We start from the raw sequence: 25,398 nt of genomic DNA on the forward strand, positions 1-25,398 counted from the left end.
CAAAAAGGCAATGTAAAAGAGCCAACAGATTCAACTCAGCTGTCAATGTTACTCCTATAGCTTGGCTAGAGTATGCTGTGGTCAGCGTACTTTTCTTGTATTTTGGCCCACTGTTGGTTATGGCAGACCGTAAAGTTCACTTGTTTCCGACCTAGTGGTGGAGGAAAGGGACATGAAATACAAGAAATTTCATTTTTTGTGTAATCCAATCCCCTGAGCTAATTACACGAACTGTCACTCTCTAATCATGAGTGAGCGAGTGAGAATTTTCAGACAAGAAATTGGTTGCCTTGAAACAGCCACCCACCACCAAGTTTGTAGTAGCTGGAAAAGAAAGAAGCACGTGCATACACCACATCCTAACAACGACTTACCCAAGAACAAGCCGAAATTACACGGATATCCTTGCTCCGTTCAGACAACAAGTCGGGCAAAACTGTAATAACAACCTTCCATTCAAACAAAGTCGTAAATCTGACCAAGTCAAAAACCTAAGTTAACAACGCCTAACTAATAATAAAAATAATACCAGTAGTTAGTGGGTAAGTAAGGAGATCCCATCCAGCACGCACCTCTCAAAAATTTCGTAACTGACACTCAACAAGCAAGCAAAAACCAAAATAATGTCAGTACACAACTCGTCTTCCGTCGTCTTCCTCACAAAATCACCGTCGCCGGCGGCTCTTTTATCTCGGTCATGTAGATTGAACATGATTGATAGTCGTGATAATTACTTTAGGACTAGGAATTGTAAATTGATCATGCATTCTATAATAGCTGGAAGCAGTGGGAACGGTACTGGTGGAAGCGGTCCGGCCGGAGTAGGAGGAGGAGATGGTGGAGTGAAGAAGAAAGGAGTGCCAAATTCCAATTATGTGGTCCCGCTTGATAATTCTTTGGCTTCTGCTTACACTTCTTGTATTACGCGGCCTCTCTCGGAGATCTTGCGTGATCTCAATAAGAGGATTCCTGATAACATCATTAAGCCTCCTAATTCCTCTTCCACCATTATCCCCTGGTACATAAATTCATCATCATTATTATTAATTATAGATTATGTTCTTTTTTTAATGTAATTCAACTGTTGAAGCTGTGATTGATGGTTTTGATGAGTGCTGGTGATTTTTCATTTTTGCTGGTTGATTTTGTAGGTTCCATGCGAACCGCATGCTCAGCTTCTATGCTCCTGGTTTGTCTTTTCCTCTTTATTTATTTTAATTTTTAGCGGTTGACTTTTTATCTACAATGCCATTAATCTGTACATTGATCCATTTCTATGATGTTGTCGTATGTTGTAATTTGGCAATGAAATTGGCATGCTGCTGCACTTGTTTTCGCTCAGTTCAAGTGCCATTTCCATTTCCATTTCCTCCCAAACATATACTGTTAATTTCTAAATCCATGCCTATTAAGAGACACGTTGATCGACTCCTTGCTACGGAAAAATGCCGTCTTTTAGTTTTATAACTAGGGCCGGGAGCAGTTGAAATACATTCCAAAATTACTGTTAGTGGAATAATCACTCTTTGGGCAGCAAGATATCTATGCATATTATTAGATGGTGGCTGGCTATTCAAAGCTGAATCAGGGAAACCGCACAATCAAGTCTGGTCAAAAGAGAGCTCTTTTGGGCAATAATCTATGAACCTTCCATCAATGTTTTCCTTTCAAGCCATTTAAGTTTATAATTGAGTAGCTTGTGTCATGGATAGTACAACTTGGAATACATAATTGGTCTTTTGTGAACAAATAGTCTATTAAAATCCTTTTTGGCAGGATGGTGTGGAGAAATACGTGATGTTATATTTGCAGAAAATGGAAGTGTGACTGTGGTATACCGTGTCACTATACGAGGATCTGATGGAGAGGTGCGGTCCATATTCTTTTTTTTATATTGCTGTTATTTTTGCATACTTCTGTTCATTCATTGATTTGCTTGTTCTAAATTTCCTGAAGAAAAGGGCTATTCATACTGCATCCAGTGCTGTAATTTAGAAATTCTCTGATATAGAGCAGTGCTAGGACTGCTAGGTATTTCTTTTTTACAATATGAAATTTATTGGAAAAATCTCTCCATTTCAACGTTGGTTGGCATGCTAGAGGTTCACTTTCCTGAAAGCAAGACCATGGTTGAACAAAGTTTTCAATTGTTCTGTTATCCAATCTTGCAAAAACTGACAGCTACACATGCCATAAGGAAAGACAAGTTTAATAGCTGCACAAATCTTGGTGAACATATCTGCAATTTGTTTTCCTTGATCTATTTCCGTTCTGTGAATTGTTTTTGACCCCACTTCAAGATCCCATATTTATTCTTTTTTTGCTATGGACTGTAGAGGTGAGATCACTCATCATTTAGTTGAGAGATGAGAGAGTCGGACGAGGAATCAAGGTGTGGTTTCTTTGTAGATGAATTTGTTAGTGCATCATCCCACTGAAACAAATGTTTGAGAAAGAAGCCGTGGTTGATATATATGAGGGTTTCAACTGAGGGTCCTTGAAGATTGACTTGGTTGACTATAAAAAAACTTTGTAAGGAAATGACCATAGATAAGAGATGAATTTGGAGATTTTGAAATGATCAGGATATTTCAGAGTATAAGAACTGGAAGACTGATTTTCTGTTGAGTCTTCAAGCTAGCCATAACCTAGATTGTAAGTTACTCAAGTTCATTGTTTTGATTACCATAGGGAAAAATGACTTTATTGACTATTTTAAAAAGGCCTCTATCCAAAACAGTCAGAAGATTGGCCGATCGAGAGCCTGTAGACACTTCTTCATTGTTGTTACCCAATAGTATCTCATACTGCTTATTTGGTGAAAAAGTCATATTCATATCCATACGACCTTCTTTGTTAAATTTATCTTCCCCATGAAGAGGGAGCATTAGGTAGAGGGCAACACCTTTCAAGGTGAAGGTTATATGCCTTTTGTTCACCATGCTTGATACCTCAAAGACCTTTTCATTTATTCTTGAATTAGTCACAGGATTAGCATAAAATTGTCTCGCCGTCTCTGTAAAGACTTTCTTACTTTTATTTTCCACAAATGAGTTCCATTGTGTATGGTTTATCAACTCTTTAACATTTGAAAACATCCCTAACCCATCAAGATAAACTTGACATCCATGAACAACCTTTCTCTTATAGAACATCTGAGCATAATATCTTTTCATAGGACTTATGATTTACAAAGAAAGATCTTGGATAAAGAGGGCTATCATCAAAAGGGATTTCAAGAACATTGGATGGAATGTTGTTTGCAGGTGAGGTAGAGAAGTGTGAGAATTCACCTTGTGACAAAGGAGTAGTTTGAGAAGAGGAAATTACCTTAATAATTGAAAGAGGTAAAGTTTGGTCTTCTTCAAGGGGGCATTTTTGGAGATGCAAAAGCAAAGTGTTTTGGTGGGAGATTGAGTGTTTTGTGAAGAAGAAGAGAAAGAGAGTAAAAGAAGAAATGCCTTAGGCCTTTGAAATTGTCGAATACTCTTTGAAAGGGTGTTAGAACATGAGCTATGTGTGTAAGTAATGCATGAAAATCTTTAAGCTATTATGTTTAAGATGAAAATTCTTAACTTAAAGACAGCTTGAAATTTTTATTAGTAAAAGTGACCTCTTAAGTATCCAACCACCAGCAGACAATGACTTGCACATATTTTTCACTTTTTGATGAATTTCTCTCTCCTTTTCCCTTCAGGATATAGAAAAACTTGTTATCCAGTTTTGTTTTTATTATATTCTAGGATATTTTAGGTAAATTCAATGGTCATCTAACCATAATACACACCATATGTTCATTGAAGTAGTGCAAATCTCAACTTATATCTTATGAACTTATGTCCTTCTATATGATGAGAAATACAGTGGTGTAATCGTGATATTTACTTGAAACATTTTGTGGACCTTGGTCTTATGTGCACACAATATTTCTCTTAGGAGTTATATTTTCAGGAACTCATTAAGAGCACTGTATATTCTTACTCCCCACCAAGTTAAAGAACCCCTATATGTCTATGGTAAGAATCTAAGGTAATGTCCAGTCATGCTCCACTGTTCTTGAATCTACCAAGTGTTATGTAATATTCTTTGAACAACATGTGACCCTATTTTTCCTTTTCATTTTGGCCGAAGCCAGTGTTCTGGGCTGTGGAAATTCAAACCTGTGTCTCTAAGGGCCTCGACCTCGACTACTAAACCAGTCTGTTTGGCCAATGATGTGTATCTTTGGATATGAATCTTTGATGTATCAACATGAGAATCCTATGTGAAGTCTCTTTGATGGGTAGAGTTCACATGCACATAGTGACACAGAATGATGTATGGTAATGTGAAATCATGAAATCGAGTAATTCATGGAATATCCTTCTTGGAACATCCTTCGATACAAATACTGGAGAAATCATGATAGATTTGTCTGTCAATTCCTTTGTTTACTCATAAAGCGGGTGAACAATATACACTTAGTTCTTACTTGTGTCAATCTGTTCCCAGTTTGTAACCTTGCTTGGGGACTGTTTGCTCTAGCCATTGTTCGTAACTGGTTACACATGTTACTTCATCATTGCAGTTTAACATGGAAGTGACATTACAAAGAAATTGAAACAGATCCATTTTGTTGAAGAGATAAAACAAAGCAGTTGATTCTGCATTTCTGAGTTGTTCTCATCTGCATGTGCTCTTAGATGTGCGTGCTTTGTTGCGGGTCTGTTCTGTAACTTATTGATATTACATGCTGACATATATAGGCACTGATGTTGCACACTTTCTTGTGGTTCTGCTTTTTAACTGACTAATATGCAAACTGTTACGTGCTTTGTTATGGTTATGTCCTTCACCTATCGCTATTATGCACTGACACAGGCTCATCGTGAATCATCCGGGACGGTATCATCCAGTGATGTTGACATTGAAGATCCAGTTGCTGCAGCAGAGGAAATAGCTTTCTGCAGAGCATGTGCCCGGTTTGGGCTTGGATTGTATCTGTATCATGAGGAGCAGATGCTATAGAAGACAAGTTGGCCGATCTTAATATATGACCTACCTAGATTGTTCTCTTCTGAGATATCAGGTTATACCTAATGCCGGTCCTTACAACTGATGTATATTTACAGTATTCTCAGGTTTGGCTTGGACTTCTGTGGAACATAGTATGTTTTAGCTGGCTCATAAGTTAGAAAATCTTTCTCAACAAAATTATCGAAACCTTACCTCTTAAAGGAAATTTGGAGAAGAGAGCGCCTTATTTTAAACTTTGCATTTGTAAAATATGCTGTGGGCGATTCTTGTACTATCTATAGCAAATTAGCAATCTTCCAAGAGGGTATCATCCTGAATGGCTATTTGTTACAAAGGAGAGTAAGAACAGCTAGTATGGTTTGAGTAAAAATCCATCACAGTTCCATAGGTGTTACCTCGCAGCAACCAACAAAGAGGTAGGCTTTCACCTTTTCAGTCATGTATGATCTTTCTTTAAGAGTATGTTCGGTCCTTGTTGTGTTTGCTGTGTTGTGTTGTGATTAAAATCACTTCGGCTGTTTGATAATCTACTGATGTGTTATTTGAATTAAAATTATCATCAAGCACATAACTTAAATGGAACACATTCTTTATGAAATTGAATGGATTGTTTAGTAAGTGTTTTCTTAAAAAAAACAAACAAATATCAATAAAAAAAAGGAAAAAAGGGAAACGAAAAAAAGGGAAAAAAAATCCCTTTTATACATGTATATATGTTTGTCATCACGTATGCCATATATAAACAATTATAGGGCACACGATTGGCAATAACTTCATCAAAAGAATGTGAATCATGATGGCATCCCTCCCATCCAACAATTACAAATATAAATTACATATCAAAACATACTTGATCATCTAAAGGAGTGCATGTGCATATATAATCACCATCAATTCCTTAATGCAGTTAAAATTAATTTCATATATGAGTGGATTTTTCTTTAATAAATATAATTTACTTCATCAAGTTTATGTTTAGATAGATAGATGAACATTATTATGAAGTGAGGCCAATGTCTCTCATCACTTCGTATTTGCGGCGGCACATTAAATATACAAATAGGCAGCCCCATAGCTCTCCTAGCCAGAACGCAGAACTCGCCAGCCCATCTCTCCCAGACTCGATCGAGACCCGTAGTGGATTTCTCTCTATATCTACAGTGAAGATGCCTCGTGAATTAGGGGTTTTTTTAGTAATGTAATTGTAATACATGCAAGTATTCCTACTAACAATTCTCCATATATACTGCATTCTAATATCAAGGACTCACGTTATTTATTCCTACACATATCTACTTCAATCTATAACAGCGGATTCCTGCATGGTGGAGATGGTATGCTAGGGTAAATCCACTGGCGTGGACCTTGCGCGGATTCGTTGCTTCGCAGTCCGGAGACGTAAAGGAAGCACTTGGGACGGGTTAGACTGTGGAAGGACTTTTTTGAAATTAATCCGCTTAGAGACATGAACTTGTCGGAGTAGTTGCAGCTGCAGTTGTTGCATTTGCCACTCTCTTTCCTTTCACATTTGTTATGCCCATCAAGTTTTTAATTTTCCGAAGGCGATAGCAATCCTTATTGGCATTTCGTACCGAAGGATTGCCCTCGATTAATCAGGGAAATTTAAAAGAACAGACATGTCTGGTTCTTGTAATACGTAGCTTTTTACTGCTACAAATATGGCATTGGAGTGCTGATAGAATTGAAGATTCTTGTAGCGTGAACAACAGTTCAGGGCTGAATTCTCAATAACATTAACTATGCTATATTTAACAAGCAAATTTATGACATTTGGCAGAATACGATCCTGAATTGAATTTTCACTGATGCATAGATGGAAAACCAAAATGGTTAGTCTGGCAGGATGGAGCTTCCGTTCTTTTTTTTCCCACACCCTTCTACATTCAGTGACTTCGGACAATTCTTTGAGCATATTCCTAGAAAATAAGATGATACAGGCGCCATCAATCCAATCCAAGAACTCTGTTCAACATCTAATTCAGGGAGATAAGACATCATTTCATACGCTGCGCTAAAAAAGGAGATATTGAGCTCAAATTTGTCAACACATCTGATCAACCCGATATCTTCCTTCGTAAAACCAGCAAACTAGAGGCAGGGGTCTCACTGTTCAAGAATTCTATGAAAATAGGATGAGCATATTTAGTTTAAGGAGCTCCCAACAAATCTTCGAGCAAACCAACTATTAATTCCTGAAGCATAGTGCTCCTTCATATGATCCCGGTGCAGCATAACAAATCCATGTCAAATGCTACTGAAGAAGAAAGGGACAGAAAGGAAAAATAACAACCTTTTAAATTCCTTCTGGCCCTCTTGGAAATCAAATTTTCCTCTGTAAACATTAGTACACATTGTCATATGACCTAAAATACACAACTTTCTTTTCTAATGGCTTTGTAGACACTTGCATGTTTCTCACACAACCTAAACATGCATAATAAAATTAAAAAACCCTACTACCTCCTAATTATTTACTTGTATGATTTGTCATGCATCAAGACATATCGAATGTACAATATAATACCATAAGAAGGCCCCGTCACTTTAGATTCTTCTAGTTTCTTCCCTATTGTTGACTCTCTTTGATTTACTTGGTACAAGTATCATTGCCTTTAGAATTTCGGCCCTGAATTTGAAGCCATCCAGGATATTATCACATCCACAAGTTGGTCTACATCCTTTGATGCTCGTGCACGGAGGATGCTCGAGTTTGTGCCTAGTGTGTTGCCTACTTCTTTGGCAACTGTCTCCCACGGGGTTCCCATGGTGAGATTTGCAAAAAGCTCACTTCCTCGGTTTACTGCATCTGCCATTGCAGGAGGGACATCTGGGAACACCTGATTGAAAGAGACATCACATAAACTGCTAGCCTTCACAAAATTGCATTCGTTGGATATAAAAGCAGGAACACTAGGTGTCTTAATATCTAGTTCCAAAAGTTACCTGCTGCAATGGTAGCCCATGATCTCCTGGCAACATGCGAATTGACATGTCTAGCATTGAACTAATAGCTGCTTCTGAACTAAGCACCTGAGCTAGCATTGAAGTTTCATCGATTGCATCGTCCCTGAACTTTATCAGAAGATTTCTAGAAATGCCGTAATATGATTTTATCTGAAAGGAGAAAAGGTCATCAATAATTGAAAATCACAGAAGTTGCTGTCAGTGGCAGTAATTTCAGGAGATTATGAAAGGTTTCTATTATCATGGATTGTGTAATATGCAAACACACCTTGCTAGTACAGCACCAAAAATATCACAAGTAGGTTTATGAAGAAGCCACCCTATAATAGGATAATCTATTTCCCAAACACCTAACCCCAGGCATGGCAAGTAAAATACACCATGCTAAATCAGACCACCAAAACATGACTGTACCATCCATTAAAATGGCAGAAATTATAAATATTCTACTTACCATAGACAGCCAACAAAAGGTTAATAATTACAACATGCATTGTGACAATATAATTAAAGTTCATCACATTTGATAGTTAAAGGTTGACATACAAGGCGACGAGTTTCTTCGGGTTTGGGACTGAAATCTTCTCTTCCATTAACCAAGTCCATGTATAAGGGAGGAAGTTGCTCAACCAAAGGAAAAACTTGCTTCATAATGGGAGGGCTAAAGTTCTCTAGTTGCTTCATTGTCATCTCTGCCTGCGGGAATTTTATGTGAAGAAGGGTTTAAAAGATAGAATCATTCATCAAGGGAATTAACAATGCTTAGCAACTGAAGTGGATGAAAATATAAATAAACCAAAAATCTAGATGAAATTAACAGATCAAGATACATCTACAACATCAGCAGAGGTACACTCAGATACCAATCCAAGTGCATATTCACAATGCGATAGATAATGCAAGAAACGAGTATGAAGCATGTGGTAAAATAGTACATAAATATAAATTCACCGGGAACCATTCTGGTACTCCTAATGGAATAGACATATTAATATCATAAAAGCTAACAAATCAATCAACTCTCATTGTTATACTTCCATCAAGCAAAACTCTGCCAAATCCATACTGAGGACAGGACCGATTCAGAGTGCTATATAAAGACACAACACAAGATTTCAATACAAAGTTAACCTAGTGTTTCGTGAATATCCTGATGTTTAAATGCATTCTTCAACAGTTTATAAAATGCAAATGGAAAACACAAGCTTTAGAAAAGGCATTATTCAAATACATTGCTCTGAATGCGGCTGACATATAATCTCACCCCAAGTCGAACGGTCGGTGAAGATGCGATTTGTGATAGAAATGGTCCAAAGCTTTGAGCCACTGGGACAAGAACAGGTGAGAACAAAGGGATAGCTGAACTTGCTTCCTATGACATCAAGAAAGAAATTTTCGTTAATCTTGAAACCATTCAGAAAAGGCTTTCTAACAGCAGACAATTTAGAATGATAGAAATTTTGTTCAACATGCATGCTAGCAAAAATATATATGTTCGGTCCTATCACTATGCTGCCAAAGAGAACATATACAGAGATGTCAAGGAATTCAAGATTGAGGTGGCAGTAAAGTGAAACGCAGAAACAGGATTAGTTCAGTCCCTTAGGTGCTTTCAAAATGACCTCTTTTGAGTAGGGAGGTCATATTTCTAGGGTGGAACCTTTATTAGAGTTACGTACATAATAATTTAAGCTCATCCCATTTCTCTTCCCACCTCATGTAGTCACATTCATTGGTGAAGTACCTTGTTATTGAATGCCATCAGTATATTTCCGCTTCTTTGCACAGCATATCGTGATCCTGATAAACAGGAAATCAAATCAACATAATAAGCAGCTGTAAGTCAAATCATTTTCTTGCACCCTCTCAAATATAAACTATGTGGAGAAATTCCATACCTATCAAAAGGTGAATGACACTTCCCAAAGAGTGGCCTATGCCATAAGTAGGAACATCTTGTACCTGTAAAATTAAGAGTTTTTAGCCTAAACATTTCTATCCCCTCCATGAAACAACAGAGCAAAGGAAATATATTTTCCAGATTGTAAATAAATAAAAAACTTACGGTTTCTTCAAGAAACCGAAGACACCTATCAAATTTGAACTGCACTTCATCAGCAATGAAGAAATAGTCGAATCCACTAGCATATGGTGTGGCAATCACCAAAACACCCCTACATCACCAAAAGAAAAAAAATGACCATTAATTTTCCTCAGTCATCACACAGTCTGTGAAGTTTGACTGCCAAGTAAAATAGCGTATTTGTTGACTATGCAATTACAGGTCAATAATACCAGTATCAAATGTAGCCACTCACTTTTCTGCCAAGCGTTCAAGAAATAAACGGTAAGTAAGCTGGGGTGCTGCTCCAACGAATATACCACCAATGAAATGAACAACTGACTTGGGTCTTGAGCTTTTTGGTTTAAGAACCCATGATCCCTGAGATGATATCAGAACTATCAAATAAAAAAAAAGGAATGAACTATCAAAGTAATTTAATAAATTCTTGAATTGGACAAGTTTTGGATTATGCAGGCTCCTGTCTTTACATGCTCTAGGAAGTAACAAGGATAAATAGTTGGAGGACATCACCCAGGTACTTGCAGGGTGCTAGAAGGGAGAGTCCAAGTCAGGATGTGTGGTTCAAGACATCATCACGAGTTCAGAAACTAGAGGACCAATCCCTTAAGATTAAAGGTGTTCCAAGTAACATTGTAACTGGAGCTTCTAAATCTCAACATCTTCACATGGAGTTTTTACAAGAAGAAATTTTAGACTCAAATCCCCTCCAGAACCTTAGTTTTGCGGTATTTTTTAGATTTTTGTCACAATTGACAATATATGGTATGACAGAAAATTGCAGACTCTTTTGGTGGAACCCAATTAATCTCACAACGGCCATAGTCCAAATTTTCTCTATACTTAGGAAACCCTTCTCTTCCACCCTTATTCATTGCGTTTAAAAATATTAAAAGTAAAATCCGTTGACTTGATAAATCCTGAGGGTTCAAGACCTCTGTCCCCAAAAAAGGGCCCGCTCGACTCCCTAATTGTTGATTGGTGGATGGAAGTACCAAGGATAGTCTGGTGGTATTTTATAGTTGATCACGGCTACATTTAGGAGTAAGAAGTTCCTCACACTTTTCATTTCATAAAAATAAGTGGGAGGTGGCAGTACGGTTTCCAGGAGATAGATTTAAAAAAAAAAAGGTAAGAGCTCTGCCCGAATAACTATCATCTACTTTTATAGACCGCATCGTCCAAGAAATGAAAAGGCTTTCTAGGTTAGCAAATGAGTCTAAAGTACTCAAATTATCTTCTTTCAATCCAGACTCACTTAGATAAAAAAAAGGATCCACGAATAATTCACAACTCAATTTTCAAATAACCAATCTTTCTCAACAGATGGTTTATCTTCGGTCTTTTTTGCATCAAAATCGATACACTAAGGATAAGGAAAGCGAGAAAACAAGCATGGCATAAACTTGATCAACAGTGAAAGTGAAAGAAACAACACCTCAACTTCAGACCAGTCTTTAGAACCACCCCAATAGTCTTGTGATTGTCTTGAGGTCTCCGTAAGTAATCTACAAAAACCAATTGAAAAAAAAATAACAAAGTTGACTTTTTCTTTCGTGGGTTATCAAGAAAATCATTGATAAAGATGTTGGGGATTGAACCTTTCAATCTGATTGTAAAGCTGGATTGCCGAAGACGACGAAGAAGAAGAAGATGGTGATGGTTGTGGTGGTTTCTTGACGGGGTCTTCATAAGTACAGAAGATTCTGCTGCTTCTGGTATTACGTTTACGGGGACCATTTGCCGCCAGTAAATGAACAAGTTGATTTTTATGATCGGAAAAACCGATGAGGCGATGGTGGGACTGAATCAGATGTTGATGAGCACTCCATATGCAGCAACTCTCCATTTGAATTTAGTCCAAAATTCAAATTCAAAGAGAGGCTAAGCTCCCTTCCTGATGGTTATTGTACGGTACTACTGTTTGTTTCTGCTAAACTAAACTCAAGTCCGATTGTAAGAATTAGACAACTAACTACTTCCTTCCTTGTTTTCAACTACGTATATGTTATCGTCTGTTTCGGAACACCCAGGCCGGAGGTGGGATTTCCTTCTTCTGAGTTCTGAAGGTTGAAAACTTCAATTTCAAGGATCCATCAATAATCCCAAATGTCATGAATAATTTCTCTGTCTACTTGAACTTTGACCATTTGCTTGGGATGTTTTTGTTTCTGCGGTGGCGTTTAAAATATTTTGCATTTTTAAAATATTAAATTAATTTTTTTATATTTTTAAATTTTTTTAATATATTAATATTAAAATTAATTTTATAAAATTTATAAAATATATTATTTTAATATATTTTAAAATAAAAATAACTATAAATTTTTTTATTATTAAATTCTCGATCACTCTATTCATTTTCATCCCTCCTATCTCAATTGGACAACCCAACACTCCTTCTCTTGGCTCTATTCTATAGCCTATAAGTTTCTGCCAGTTGTCACAAGGGAAAATTGCATTTTGAAACTCAAATTTTTATTTTTTTTTAGGAAAAGTTCCGGAGACACAACATTGCATTAAGTAAATAGAATATTTTTAAATTTAGATAAATCATTTGGTTAAAAACTTAGTTATTGACCCAACCTAACAACCTGAAATCTGGATAATTCAGAGCTTTAGCCTGGTCAGAAAAAGAAGAAAATTAGAGTTGCAGTTTGTTCGTGGAGACCCGAGCAACTTATCAAGTAAATCTAGGACCCGTATGATCCACTACAACTCGACAAAAACTCGATTCTATTTGTTAAGAAGTGGAACAAATTCTCTCGAGTGATTGCTACTTTTAATGGATGGGTGCTTCTTTTTGTTTTACGAAAGGTGAGTGTTGTTTAAGGAGGGGAACCAAAGGTTTTCGATTTGCTTCGTCTAATCTTATGCATGCAAGCTTATCATTCTTTTTTTATTAGTTACGAGCTCTTATCAAAATTCATAGAAAAAAATTTATTTTTTTAATGTATAATTGAAAGTTTATTAATATATATATATATATATTTTATATTCATAAAAAAAATTGTGTTTTTTCAATGTATAATAATAATTTTTTTTTATTTAAATACTTCATTTTAAAAAGAAAAGAGAATAATTTTTTAAAAAGAAATAAAAAATCTTTTAAAATAATATTTTAAACTTTTTTATTTATAACATATATAGTCTATGAATTATTTCTTAATTTTTCTATGTAAAATATTAAAATTTAAAAAAAAATTAATTTTTATGGATTGGTCCCTTCGTTTGAGAGGATTATTTTTCACTTTTTTTTAGTTTTTTTTTTTTATTTTATAATCCCATGATATCTCCGGATTAGTTTTTTAGTATTGAAATTAAGTTTATTTTTTTAATTTTAATGAACAAAAATCCATCTATATTAAAACGAAAATCTATTTTTTGATTAATTAAAATTAATAAATAAATTATGTATTTATTTAAAAATTTTGATTATTGTAATTTGTAACCAAATAAATGGATATTGCATGATATTTTAGTTTGATAGAATAGCTTGCTTCAATAATAAAATCAAGATTCAAACCTTAGTAACTAGGATTGGTTTACTACATGACAACAAGTAAGGGAGGCGTGGGAAATATGCCTTCTATAAAATTTGAATGAGAACTAGAAGTTCATATTGACACTAACATGTCCATAACCAAAATAATTACATCTAGAGATGTTTATTTTAAGAGTATTATTTTCCGTCTTCTGGCACACTTCGATGTATTTTTGTTTCCTGTTCTTTTTAGAGTTGCTATATCTTGATGTAAACACCGCCTGTTGCAGCTATAGACTCGCCTGCTTTGCTGGACGCGTCCAAAATTCTCTAGTCCGGCAGCAGCTGATAACACTCTGAGGAAATTATACTCAATTTGACATATTTAATGGAAGGTCAACATTCCCTTACGAAGTAGGCTTAAGGGGGAGAAAATATTGCCTCCATGTTAAAGGGCTATGAGGTGAACACTTTAAGGGTTAGTGAGTGATTCCATACACTATGGATGCATTTCTGTTGTCATTTCAAATAATCGCGATCTTCCATTTGCTGACGTCTTGGATTGGAGCAAGTTCTCTGTTATCATCAATCAACGAGATATTGCGTTCTTGAAAACAAAATTGTTGTCTAGAACAAGAGATACGTACGTAAGAAAGTTTATCATATTAATTTCTGCAGCTTATCATACTAATGACAATATCCTATTCTGAGATTCAGATCTTTCTATACCCTGAGAGTTCAAGTCAGGTAGGGAAATCGAAGCCGTTTCTTGCCAAACAAATCCGGCCTTTAGATGTGGTGAAAGATTAGCTCTTTAGCTTCTAAGATCTCAACTGTTGCCGTCATCTGTAATCTGTCTTTGACCCCCGGTAAACAAAACACATTGGTGTCGAGCCGAGTTTTTATCGGGGGGGCAAGCCTCCACAATTGATCATACCTCCAAAGGTGAAGAATTTTGCGTAAGATGTCTTATGATATGCTCCCCACAAAGGATGAACTACCGCTGAAAGTACAGATTAAAGATTGATCATGCTATGCTATTGCTACAATGAATCCAATGAGGAAGGCGTTCACATCTTTCCCAGCTGCACTGTGACCTCAACATTTATGGACTAACCTTTCATTCCAGCTCGAACAGAGTACAATGAAGGGTTGATGCGTATCTGCTTGGACAAGTATGGGATGGAAGAAGCCAACCGATTTCTGAGAACAAAAATACCTGGACAACGGAGCCCTGACCTAGTTCGCCAAAAAGCCTCTGCATTTTGGATGGCTGGCCTAGCAAGAGAGCAGGCAGTCCAAACCTAAGGGCTTGCTATTCTGTGCTTTGCTCTTGATTTAAACATATTTGGTTAATTAGATTCCGTTAAAAATTCTCTTTGAAGCTAGCACATGATTAGAAGCCACCAGGGAACAAATTATAATCGAAGAAATCTTTAATCTTTTTATGCGTTCGAAGAATCCCAGCAATAACAAAATAAGCTCAACCAACCATGCAGAAATCATGCATTTATAGGACATCCAAGCCTAATCAGCTTTCAACATTCAACTAATTTTTATGCATCAAACCTGGTTCTGTTAATGCCACCATTAAAGCAGAAATCTGCAAAGACCATTAAACCTCACTCAAGATAGAAGCTCGCGCTAAACTTCTCGTGTTCAACAACCCAAAAAAAAAAATACAAAGACCAACGCCCGAAACACACTTTTCCCTCTAGACCAGCACAAGCTGCACTTTAAAAGATAAATGGGGCGGGAATATTTCTGTGTTGCCGATCTCCACCATCAACATTTTCAACTTACAAGAATGTTGCAGACCTAGAAACGTGCGCCCACCATCAAATTCCATGTTTTCAGTTTCAGCTGGCAAGATGACCGACTCTGAATATCTCAAATCTCGATATTCTTCGCCGGTCTATCCTCAAAAACATTAAATGCGAGTACCGTAGGGTGGGGATTACACATATAATTACCGAAGACAAATAAAAGGATGTAGAGTAATTTAGCACTTTATAAATGGATAGGTAATGCACATAGACACAGCACAGTAGTTGTATTTAGTTTGGATTGATTATACACAGAGTCTTTTGCTTGGAAATTGGAAAATAGAAATCACATTGTACGTTCAGCTGAGGATGGCTGGTAGGTGCGACGCCTCAGCTCAGACTGTGGAGTGGGCTGTTGCAAAAAGATTCTTGTTGGATCATTAGGATCAACATATCTGCAAAACATACCACAAGTTTTAATCAACAAGAGATCTTAATCTTACAAACAAAAATTATATGACGTATTATGTCACTTACGCATGTCTCATCATTTCATCAACTGGAGTTTGCGCTGCTTGCAGAGGATCTATCCAAGGTCTTGGTGCAGAGTTCATTTGTTGATTGTATTGTCTCACCGCCGAGATCAAGTTGAGAAAAAGTGGAACAAAGGTTCCACATCCCCCTTCCTTGAACAAAATTTTGAACGAGTGAGTGGAGTAGAGAGCCCTATTCTCAGTCTCTGGAACTACCTGAAGTTTCATATCAAGACAATTAGCTTACACAGAAATAAGTGCTGATTGTAGAAGAACGCCTTTTCACTGTTACACTTACAGGTTCCACGAAACCTGAAATATTGTTGCAGTGAAATATAGGTTGGTTGAATTTTTCTTCATGGATAAAGAGCTGCATGACAGAGTAATTTCAGAATAAGGGTCACGAGAAAGCCCAAAGAGTAGATATCCAACGGACCTAAAAATAATAACGTAGAATCTACATGCTTGGAATCAACCATAGCCTAAAAACTCTGAATATAAAAATGACTGAAGGGTTGTTCGAATCACTCCAGTTTTCGGCTTTTGTTACGATGCCTGCTTCCACTTCTCAAGAAGGGGAACGCATTCAGCGAGAAGAAATTACCAATTGAACAAATTTAGAGGGTATGTAATGAGAATTATACCATCGGTATGGATCCACACTGCTTAGCTGCTAAAAACAAACAGCTTCATCTTTCTTTGCCAAGAGCTTTAGAAGTATCAGATGTCAGGTAATAGCATTGCCTAAATTTGATTATTACAAAATGCAAGATTTGAACAAGCTAATCGAAACCCAATCACCTCTGACGAAAACACCAAACAGCTAATATCTTGTCAACATGAAATCCAATGCATGAGTTGTATCTAAAGTAATACAAGAAAGGGAAAGAAGACTCAACCAACCAAACGAAAAGGTTCAAGGAAGAGGGAGTCAGAAGAATTGCATAGACGATTGGGTACCAATATAAATATTCATCGGTTACTTACAAGAGGCATGTCAAAAGCATAGAAATTTCCAACAGGCTGAGATGCAACAAAGACCATCCGTATATTAGACAAGTAGATTGTTCCCTTAGCTTTAACTTTTCCACATCTGCAGCAGCAGCAAAGGGTTGCATAACCCATTAAAACCAACAAAGACCGTTCGTAATTCCCTTTAAGAAAATAGACTTCATTAAAATTTCAAAAGAAATAAAAAATAAAAAAAAATTGGAGAACATTTGTGAGTAAAAAAAGAAAAAGAAAAGAAAAAAACAAACCCGGGAATTTTGTCGACCTCGAATTCGACGCCGTCTCTGGCCAATACAAACAACTCGTTCTCGAAAGGAACGGGCATCCCGTTTGGATACAATTGCGGGTTAAGAGCCATCTCTCTATTCGTCTTTTCAATTGTCGATTTTTCTGCAGATTCAAATCAATTCAATTCTCCAGAGTTCATAGAGTTGCATTTTATAGGGAGCACCGAATCTGAATAGTATTAATATATAAAAGTCGCGTGGGCGCTACCTCCTTCTGGATCCACCTGGAAACAAACTAGCCTGATGACATGTTGTTTTGAGAGATTATTTCATATTACACAAACTAATGGGCCCATAACAAGGCCCATATAATGTGGACATGAACCGGTTTCTGTTTTATTTATTTACTATCGGTTTTATCATTTTATTATTACGAACAAAATCATTGTGAGGACTGAAAAAAGCGCCATGTTATAAAATATCATAAAATAAAATATTGAGTGGTATTTAATTAAATAATAAAAGATATAGCAATTAAATAAAATTTTAAAAATAATTATGAAAGATTGTGAAAAAAATATGCTATTATCACAAAAAAAAAAAGTTATGACCAACTAAAATTGCTGATTTGACCTCAAAGTGTTTCAAGCCCTCGTAATTTTATTTGGGTTATTTTTATATTTTTCCTTTTTTTTCAAATTATGTATTTGAATTTAATTTTTTTTTGGTTTATTTCATTTTGTTTTTGCTAACAGCTATGACAATATGAAATATAATGGCCAAACTCTTTACAATTATAACTTTGAATTTCTGAAATATCATACCTCTAACCTGATCGACCACTACGGCCTCGGCCTCTACCACGTCTTCTTAGAAAATAATTTAGATTGTCACCATGTCCGTCGTGAATTTTATGGATTCTATGTGACCTGCCACCTCTTCTTCTCCTATAAAAATCTCTGACTCTTTAAAAGCCCCCTCCATGAAGGGCGTACTTGGATAAAAAAATTATTTTGTTAAAATATTTTTTTATATTTTGGATTGGGTTAATATATTAATTTTAAAAATAATTTAAAAAAATAAAAAAATATTATTTTAAAATATTTATAAATAAAAAATATTTTAAATCACAACTATCATTACAATCTAAATAAATTCTTAATAGTTTCCTTCAAACTGAGTTTTACTTGCAATGTTTGTTTTAGTAATATTCCTTTGTTTTTTTTTTTTCAATCTTCTGCTCAAAGGTTTAAAGAAAACCTATAAATTCTTTTATGTCATGTTTTTTAGATCTTTTAACTTTTCTATTTAAAGATCCCAAAAATTTCTCTATTACCTGAACACCATCGATATTTTCTTATTTTTTTGTAACGTACAACTCAAATTACTTTGCAAACTAGGCAGAAATGAATTTTATGCTTTTAAAATTTTAAAAGAAAATTTATTTCTCCAATAGCCTGGAATCCTATCACCAATGTTATGGATGAAAAATCTTAAAAGAAAATTTATTTTAAAATTTTATTTTCATTCAAAAATACCATAAAAATCTATATAAATTATCCAAATCAATCACAAAATTAAAAATCAAACGAATCCATAAAATCAAGGGTAAACCTGATTTGTCTTCCCAATTATTATTTTTTAATAAAAAATCACCTTTAATGAATTCCTCTCTATAAGAGAAATCTATTAACACAAAAATTCTGTTTTTGTTTTATAATATAGTTGAACTGGGGCCAAACAACAATTTTCTTTCTCTTTCGTAAGTTTCCAGCAAATTTTTCTTTTTTTTCTAACTCAATGATTGAAAATTAAATAAATAAATAAATTTTTTGATTAAAATAAAAATTATAAGAATTTTGAGATTTTTTCCATGTTTATATTTTAATCCTCTCACTTTAAATTTTATCTTTGTAATTCAATTGAAAACTTTATCTCATGAAATTAAATTTAAAAATAATCAAATAAAAAAATTAAGAATAAAATTTAAAAAAAATAGCTGGTGCTTCATTATTTGTAAACACGAAGTACAGTAAAAAAAAATGCCGGTTTTTTTTTAGTTGAGAAAGTAATTTAAATGAACAGAAATGAAAAGGCAAGAAAATTCAGGTAAAAAGAGACCATGACGGTGTTGGACAGGCTTCCATTAACAATAGTTTTGTTAATGAAAAAAAGAGGGATGATGGAATGTAAGAGCTGGGAAACTAACCATGGAACTGGAGGTTTGTTCAATGTAGCTTTGCCTCCGGCAGTTCAATGCTCCCCTCTGTCTATTACCACCAACCCCTTTGCAGATACAATTGCTGCACTGCAACTGAATCTCTCATCCCTACATAAAATTGAATGCGCAAGAAAGTGCAAACTGATTAACAGTCAGGATTAAGAACAGAAAGGGAACAAAAATTTTAATCCATTAAATCGCTGCCTGATCCATGCTTTTCTTTTTTTGGGTTGATTTATCAATAAAGACTTGTGACACACGAGTTAATGCAAGTTTTTTTATATATATATTCCCCAAAAATCAGTTAAAGAAGTATTTATTACCATTCTTAAGATATTTTATTATTTTATAAAATAATGAAAAATATGATTTTTATTAAAATAAAAGGTTTTCTTTGCTTCTCACTTTATGAAGAATATCTTTTAAACTGTCACATTTGCCTTGTGATAGTTTGAAATCTTAAAAAATAGACAAGTTCAATGATAAAATTAAGAGATAATTATATAAACTTTCTATAGTTCAATTTAATTTCACTCTTTCTGTGCTTTAATAAATTACATTTTATTTTCTGGATAAAACAAATCAAATAAAATGTATTATTAAGGATATAAACTATTATAAACATATAAACTAGAGGATGGAATGTATCAATTATGAAAGTGTAGAAAGAAAATGTAATTCTAATCAGACTATAGGAAAGTTTTTATAATTATTTCTAAAATTAATCACGATTTTGTATATGATAAATTATGTTTAAGAAAATCGATTCATGCCCGTGCAAACGCGCATGTCAAAACGGTCAGTACGTATATAAGGACGCAGGGCTTCCGCACTAGAACATATATCTCGACACGATAAAAATAAAACAATAGAAGAAAACTCGGCCGATCACGCAAGCAACATGAAGAAAATGCTCTGAGCTCCAAGCAGGAAAAAAGACAACAAATCGAACAAGAGACAGAAGTCACTTGACCACAAAATTACTTCTGAATTTTGCACATCAATAACTAATATTTTATTTGATCTTACAATATAACCATACTTTAAAAAAAAAAATTAATTTTAAATTAATTTTTTTTTATATTTTTAAATTATTTTAATATGCCAATATTAAAAATATATGATTTTTAAAAGTATACATATTATTTTAATACATTTTCAAAAACAAAAACACTTTCTAAAAATAATTTTTATTTCACTCTAAAAAAAACAATAACATGCTAAGCAAAGTCAAATGTCTTTTGAGTCCACAAACCACAACTGGGGCATCACAGTTTTCTCAACATCTCTCAGCTCCTGCAAAGCCTGACACGAAGCATATGATTCCCAACAACTGACTAGATAAGATCCACTCAAATTGAATCATGTATCTACTAGACTACTTCTAAGTATCACACGAGATTTCAGATTATCAAAAACTCTGGCAGTTATTCCAAAAATCTGATGGCCGAAATGTGCTAATCCAACCTAAATTGATAATAAAGCTTTTCAGTATCTCTCTCCAAACCGGAAGAACACTGAACCATTGCCAGTGTTATGATCAACAGCATACTCAGCTCGAACTAAACCCAGCTTGACACCAACTCCATAAGATGAACCATGACCCATTCGCCTGTAGACCTCTGTTGGGTTCCCCTTCACATCCTTAGAAGTTCCTAGATCGTTGCCATGCTCTGCAAATGCATAAACATGTGTATTTCTCACAGGTATGCGTATCTCCGCTCCAAGCTGCAAGCAACATTGAAAAGAGGGATCAGATAGCTGACAGCAAGTCCAAATCTATGGATTGTGGGAACAATCATATTTTACCATCTGCAAACAATTAGTTCTTGCAAGGGTTCCATTTTCAGAAGAAACATCAATTAAGAACAAGCTAGAACACAGTTCATCTTGATCCTAGGTAAAATGTTGTCTCCAGTAAAACTTACCTCAAGAATGTTTCTGGCTGCTCCCAGCTCACCCATATTGTAACCCCTCACAGAATAAGGTCCCCCGAGAGTAAAAGCATCATAACTCGGAAGGTCTCCAACACAACCACCATAATGGCCATTTAGTACTAGTACAGGTGGTGGTGGTTTCCCAGCACCTTCCTCCACCTCCTTCAACTGGATAAATCGGGTCAATGTCAGCTGGTGACGGTTGAAGAATGGAAACTTGCTGCCAATGCCAAGGCCTTGGTCCACCTGCACTTCATACATAAAATATGTAGGTTACCCAGGCAGTGAAGAGTTAACATATGAAAATCACAAGAATGAGAGTAGCCGAATGTTCATGTACAGGAGTAAAAACCCAGTGCTCATTGTCAGCCCCAAATTTGCATGAGCCCCTACGATTAAATCAAACCATAAAATATCCACCAAACTCACAAACCACGCAAGGAGGCTCTTGAATACAAGAAATAAGGGTCTATGGCAACTCAAACAACCAGGTCTGGTTTGTTCTCAACCAATCCTAGAAAGAAAATGGAATCATCCTTCAACTAATCAGATCATCGGATCAGCTAATTTCTGATTAGAAAAAAAAAAGAACTATGAAATTTAAAAACTGGCTCCACCATTCTCAATAGTACTGCTGTGGTTCCCAAAACAACCCATAAATTAACAAAAGATTTTCTGACCTGGAAAACGTTCCTATCACCAACTACAGCTCCATTTACAAACTTGGTGTTGTCACGCGTGATGTTGGCCTGTAAGAATGCCATCCGGTCAACGCCAGTGCCACTGAGAGTTGTTGGAGGTCCATCTGCACTAATTCCTCCACTTGGCAATACTCTTTGACCATTTGAAGAGATATGGCTACTTTCATCGCTTGTTGTTATCTCCTCCATCACAATCCCATAGGTGAATTTGCTCTGACGGGTAAAATTCTGTTCCACGCATAACATATATCCACTCATTAGGAAATCATTTTATTGAATTTAAAGATGTTTTCGAGCACCTAGATTTGGACATAGGAGAACATTCACCTCTGTAATGTTAGCTTTCATGCCAGTCCGGTCAACCCATATCGGAGGGACTTCATCCACACCTGGACCACCAGTAAAGACTGGACTTAGTTTCCGGATGTTGAAGCAGCTTGCACGGAGAGTTTGGTTTCGTGAACTATATACACCATCCAAATATGGATGAACATACTCAAGCTTAAAAGACAGATCCTCCTGAGGAAACTCCATGGGACATTCAGTAATGAAATCTCACATAAATTGGTAACAAACCATTCCTGAAAATTATTGAGAAAAGGAAATGTATCTTCAAGAGAAATTACCTGAGCCGAAAAGAAATTGCTGGTGGTTATAGAACCAAGAATGGACCGATTCAACCCTTTGATATTCCGATGTTCAAAGGAAACAGTTCCACCAGGCTGGAATGAAGCCTGAAAAGGAGGGATATGGCATTAAATAGGAATTTTGGCATTTAAGATTTATAACCCTAATAACTACAAGCAAGTTCAAATTGCATAACTGGATATACATACTAATGTGGGACGTCCTCCACGTCCAGGAACAATGCTCCACTCTGTACTGACTTCAGCCGATTTAGGCTCCAATTCTTTAAGCTTGATCTCAACAATGATTCCTCCCTCATTCTTCTCATCTGGCCTCGGATTGACTTCAATGTTTGAAAACAAGGCTAGGGAGTTGATGTTCCTCAGAGCTTGTTTCCCAGCTTCAATGTTAAAAACTTGACCTTGTCGAAGCTGTTGTTACCAATTAAAAAATGCAAAATAAATCAACCTAAAAAATGAACAATTAGCAAAAGTTCATTATATTAAAAAGTCAGCAGTATAAAAAAGGAGGCATTGTCAATGGAGGGGCAGATTATGATAGACCATCCTTTATCTATTTCACCAAACACTGTCATTAAGTATTTGTAACATGACTGGTAATGCAGTAAAGCACAAAGAGCATGAATTCTAGAGTTTCTATGTGTGAGGATCACAATAGATTGTTGAACAGTTAATCATCAAATGGAAATAGAATTTAAGAATCTGTCTTTTCATGTCTTTTGTCCATAATATGGAGAAAATTTTTAGAGGAGAGCAGATTGATGAAGATTTATACATGCACTACAGAAAGCGGCAGCAATCTTGTCTGTTCACAATTTACTAGTATTCAGAGACCTGATTTGATGTGATCATATACCCATGCTCTGTACTCAGGTATCTACAGTTACTGCTGAACAAAGAAAAAAATAACTAAGCTAGAACCACAGCTTAGATTGTGCCCTAAACTCAATGAAGCATCCGCATGCATAGACAATCAATAGGCACCTAGCTAACATACAGAGGCAACAAAAAAAAAACATTCACCTGTTTGGGCAACTCTCTCTTGACAACAGGAAGTTGTGTGACATTCACCTGTTTGGGCAACTCTCTCTTGACAACAGGAAGTTGTGTGTGCCCTTCAACAACGTTCCCCAACTTATCCAGATACTGAATAACCAATTGAGTAACATCCCCTTCCACAACCTCACAAACCACCTCCTTAGTATTCAAATTCCCAAAATTAACAACTTGAGCACAAGCATACCCCTCGTCATGATACCATTTCTGCACTCTATCTCTAATCTTCTGCAACAACCGTGCACTAACCTTCCCCTGCTCCCTCAACATCTGCAAAACCTCCCTATGTACCTGCGTAGGCAACAAACATGGCCTTGCCCTCTCAATCCTCCTCCTATAATCCTTCTCCTGACTCCTATAATACTCCAACTTCTCCTTATCAGTCATATCTGAATCCATTTCGATCGGCTTCGATTGCTGCATTAATCCAACATTAATGCACCTAAACTTATCAGCTGATTGCCATGTGCTTTCAGTGAAGGAAATTGTGATCCCTATAGTTCCATCAGGATTTGTCTTTCCTTCCATATCCACTTTCTCGAACATTCCGCAAGTAGCTAGACTTTCAAGTTCCTTTTGTAACTGAGCTTTCGTGTAAACTCCGCCAGGACGGAGAGAAACCATCTCGAAAAACGAGTCTTCCGTGCCTATAGTAGTCCATCTTCGCCGGTCGAAGAACAGAATTTCTGATAGTTTGTATTTTTTGAAACCGCTAAGCTTGTTTAATTGAACAACAATGTTGGCTGGCAATCCGTGTGAGTCCCAATCTTCCGATTGTGACTCATCGGCATTCGCCGGCGCTTCAAAAAACAGCTGCTTCCAGAACTCTCCTCCTCCTCCTCCGTCCCCGCCCCCTCCTCCTCCTCCTCCGCCTCCACAATTGCCTCCACCGCCGTCGATGACGGGGGTGAGGCGGAAAAAGATACTGGCGGCAGCGGCGGTGCCGGAGAAGGTGAGGGCTTTAAGGAGGGAATTTTGGATTTTTGGTTGTTTGGAATTGGAGTTGGAGTTGGAGTGGGGTTTAGGGTTTAGTGGTGAAGGGGAAGAAGTGGGGGAAAAGAGATCGCATTTGATGGAGGATGCGCGTGGATTGAAGCTGGCGCTTTGCTTTCTGCGGGAGGAGAGGATGGCTGTGTTGGGAAGGAGGTTGCTGGATGCGGTGAAGGACATGGTTTTTGGAGAGGGAGAGGGGGGAGAAGGAATGACTGCTATCAAGATAGATAGCTCAACTCCTCAAGTAAAGTGTGCACTCGTGTTTTCTTTTTTTAATTAAGTTCAAGTTCATAGGGTTGGTCTTGGTTACGTAGGAGAAATGAAAGGGAAAAAAAGGGAAATATCAATCTAGCCCTTATAAATTGCATTGGAAACTAATTTGACTTCTCATAGTCTAAGCTTCAATCTGGATTATAATCTTCAATTTAATAAACACTCAAATAATTCTACAATAGAATGTTTTATCCAAATATCTGCTCTGACAAAATCTCATGTATGCCATAAAACACAATAAACCTTAGGCATTTTGAAAACCTCAAATCATAAACCCTAACTATTTTGTATTAAAAGTTTAGCGATGCGTATTTCTATGTTCTTAAAATCTTAAGTCTGTGTTGTTATTGTTCGTTTGTTAATATAATTATAATTATTTTTTAAATAATTTTTTATACTATAATACATGTTAATAATATTTTTTTATTTTAAAAAAATTATTTTTGATATTAATAAATTAAAATA

The 25,398-nt window shown here is 36.0% G+C and overlaps 4 protein-coding genes across 8 annotated transcripts; 1 reads left to right on the forward strand and 3 right to left on the reverse strand.

The window, feature by feature from the left end:
* The first annotated feature begins 525 nt into the window (after positions 1-525).
* Positions 526-5,496, forward strand: LOC105123140 (uncharacterized). The gene is made up of 4 exons (XM_011022638.1): positions 526-1,018; positions 1,152-1,189; positions 1,777-1,868; positions 4,861-5,496. Exons 1-4 carry the CDS (start codon positions 624-626, stop codon positions 5,005-5,007), a joined length of 672 nt encoding a protein of 223 aa, XP_011020940.1. The 5' UTR covers positions 526-623; the 3' UTR covers positions 5,008-5,496.
* A 1,817-nt stretch (positions 5,497-7,313) lies between these two features.
* On the reverse strand, positions 7,314-12,250 carry LOC105123144 (uncharacterized). 2 transcript variants are annotated; one of them, XM_011022648.1, is made up of 10 exons: positions 11,686-12,250; positions 11,523-11,592; positions 10,320-10,444; positions 10,067-10,175; positions 9,900-9,963; positions 9,746-9,801; positions 9,233-9,373; positions 8,548-8,697; positions 7,981-8,151; positions 7,314-7,874 (listed from the first exon to the last, which is right to left on the reverse strand). In XM_011022648.1, the coding sequence occupies exons 1-10, from the start codon at positions 11,931-11,933 to the stop codon at positions 7,650-7,652; spliced, it is 1,359 nt and encodes a 452-aa protein (XP_011020950.1). In that variant the 5' UTR covers positions 11,934-12,250; the 3' UTR covers positions 7,314-7,649. The 2 variants fall into 2 exon arrangements, with proteins under 2 accessions (XP_011020950.1, XP_011020951.1); XM_011022649.1 differs by having other exon boundaries at positions 9,266-9,373; positions 11,686-12,249.
* Positions 12,251-15,559: 3,309 nt separating this feature from the next.
* Positions 15,560-18,050, reverse strand: LOC105123143 (classical AGP protein). Of its 3 annotated transcripts, XM_011022646.1 has the most exons (6): positions 18,042-18,050; positions 17,127-17,240; positions 16,855-16,960; positions 16,166-16,237; positions 15,872-16,083; positions 15,560-15,789 (listed from the first exon to the last, which is right to left on the reverse strand). In XM_011022646.1, the coding sequence occupies exons 2-6, from the start codon at positions 17,234-17,236 to the stop codon at positions 15,681-15,683; spliced, it is 609 nt and encodes a 202-aa protein (XP_011020948.1). In that variant the 5' UTR covers positions 17,237-17,240; positions 18,042-18,050; the 3' UTR covers positions 15,560-15,680. The 3 variants fall into 3 exon arrangements, with proteins under 3 accessions (XP_011020948.1, XP_011020947.1, XP_011020949.1); XM_011022645.1 differs by lacking the exon at positions 18,042-18,050 and having other exon boundaries at positions 17,127-17,394; XM_011022647.1 differs by lacking the exons at positions 16,166-16,237; positions 18,042-18,050 and having other exon boundaries at positions 17,127-17,397.
* Positions 18,051-20,505: 2,455 nt separating this feature from the next.
* LOC105123142 (protein TOC75-3, chloroplastic-like) lies at positions 20,506-24,939 on the reverse strand. 2 transcript variants are annotated; one of them, XM_011022642.1, is made up of 7 exons: positions 23,635-24,939; positions 22,801-23,022; positions 22,591-22,698; positions 22,292-22,483; positions 21,944-22,192; positions 21,255-21,509; positions 20,506-21,054 (listed from the first exon to the last, which is right to left on the reverse strand). In XM_011022642.1, the coding sequence occupies exons 1-7, from the start codon at positions 24,835-24,837 to the stop codon at positions 20,815-20,817; spliced, it is 2,469 nt and encodes an 822-aa protein (XP_011020944.1). In that variant the 5' UTR covers positions 24,838-24,939; the 3' UTR covers positions 20,506-20,814. The 2 variants fall into 2 exon arrangements, with proteins under 2 accessions (XP_011020944.1, XP_011020945.1); XM_011022643.1 differs by having other exon boundaries at positions 23,683-24,936.
* Positions 24,940-25,398: the final 459 nt, after the last annotated feature.

The sequence above is a fragment of the Populus euphratica genome, unplaced genomic scaffold (genome assembly GCF_000495115.2).
Source record: "Populus euphratica unplaced genomic scaffold, PopEup_1.0 scaffold8.1, whole genome shotgun sequence".
Lineage (NCBI taxonomy): Eukaryota > Viridiplantae > Streptophyta > Magnoliopsida > Malpighiales > Salicaceae > Populus > Populus euphratica.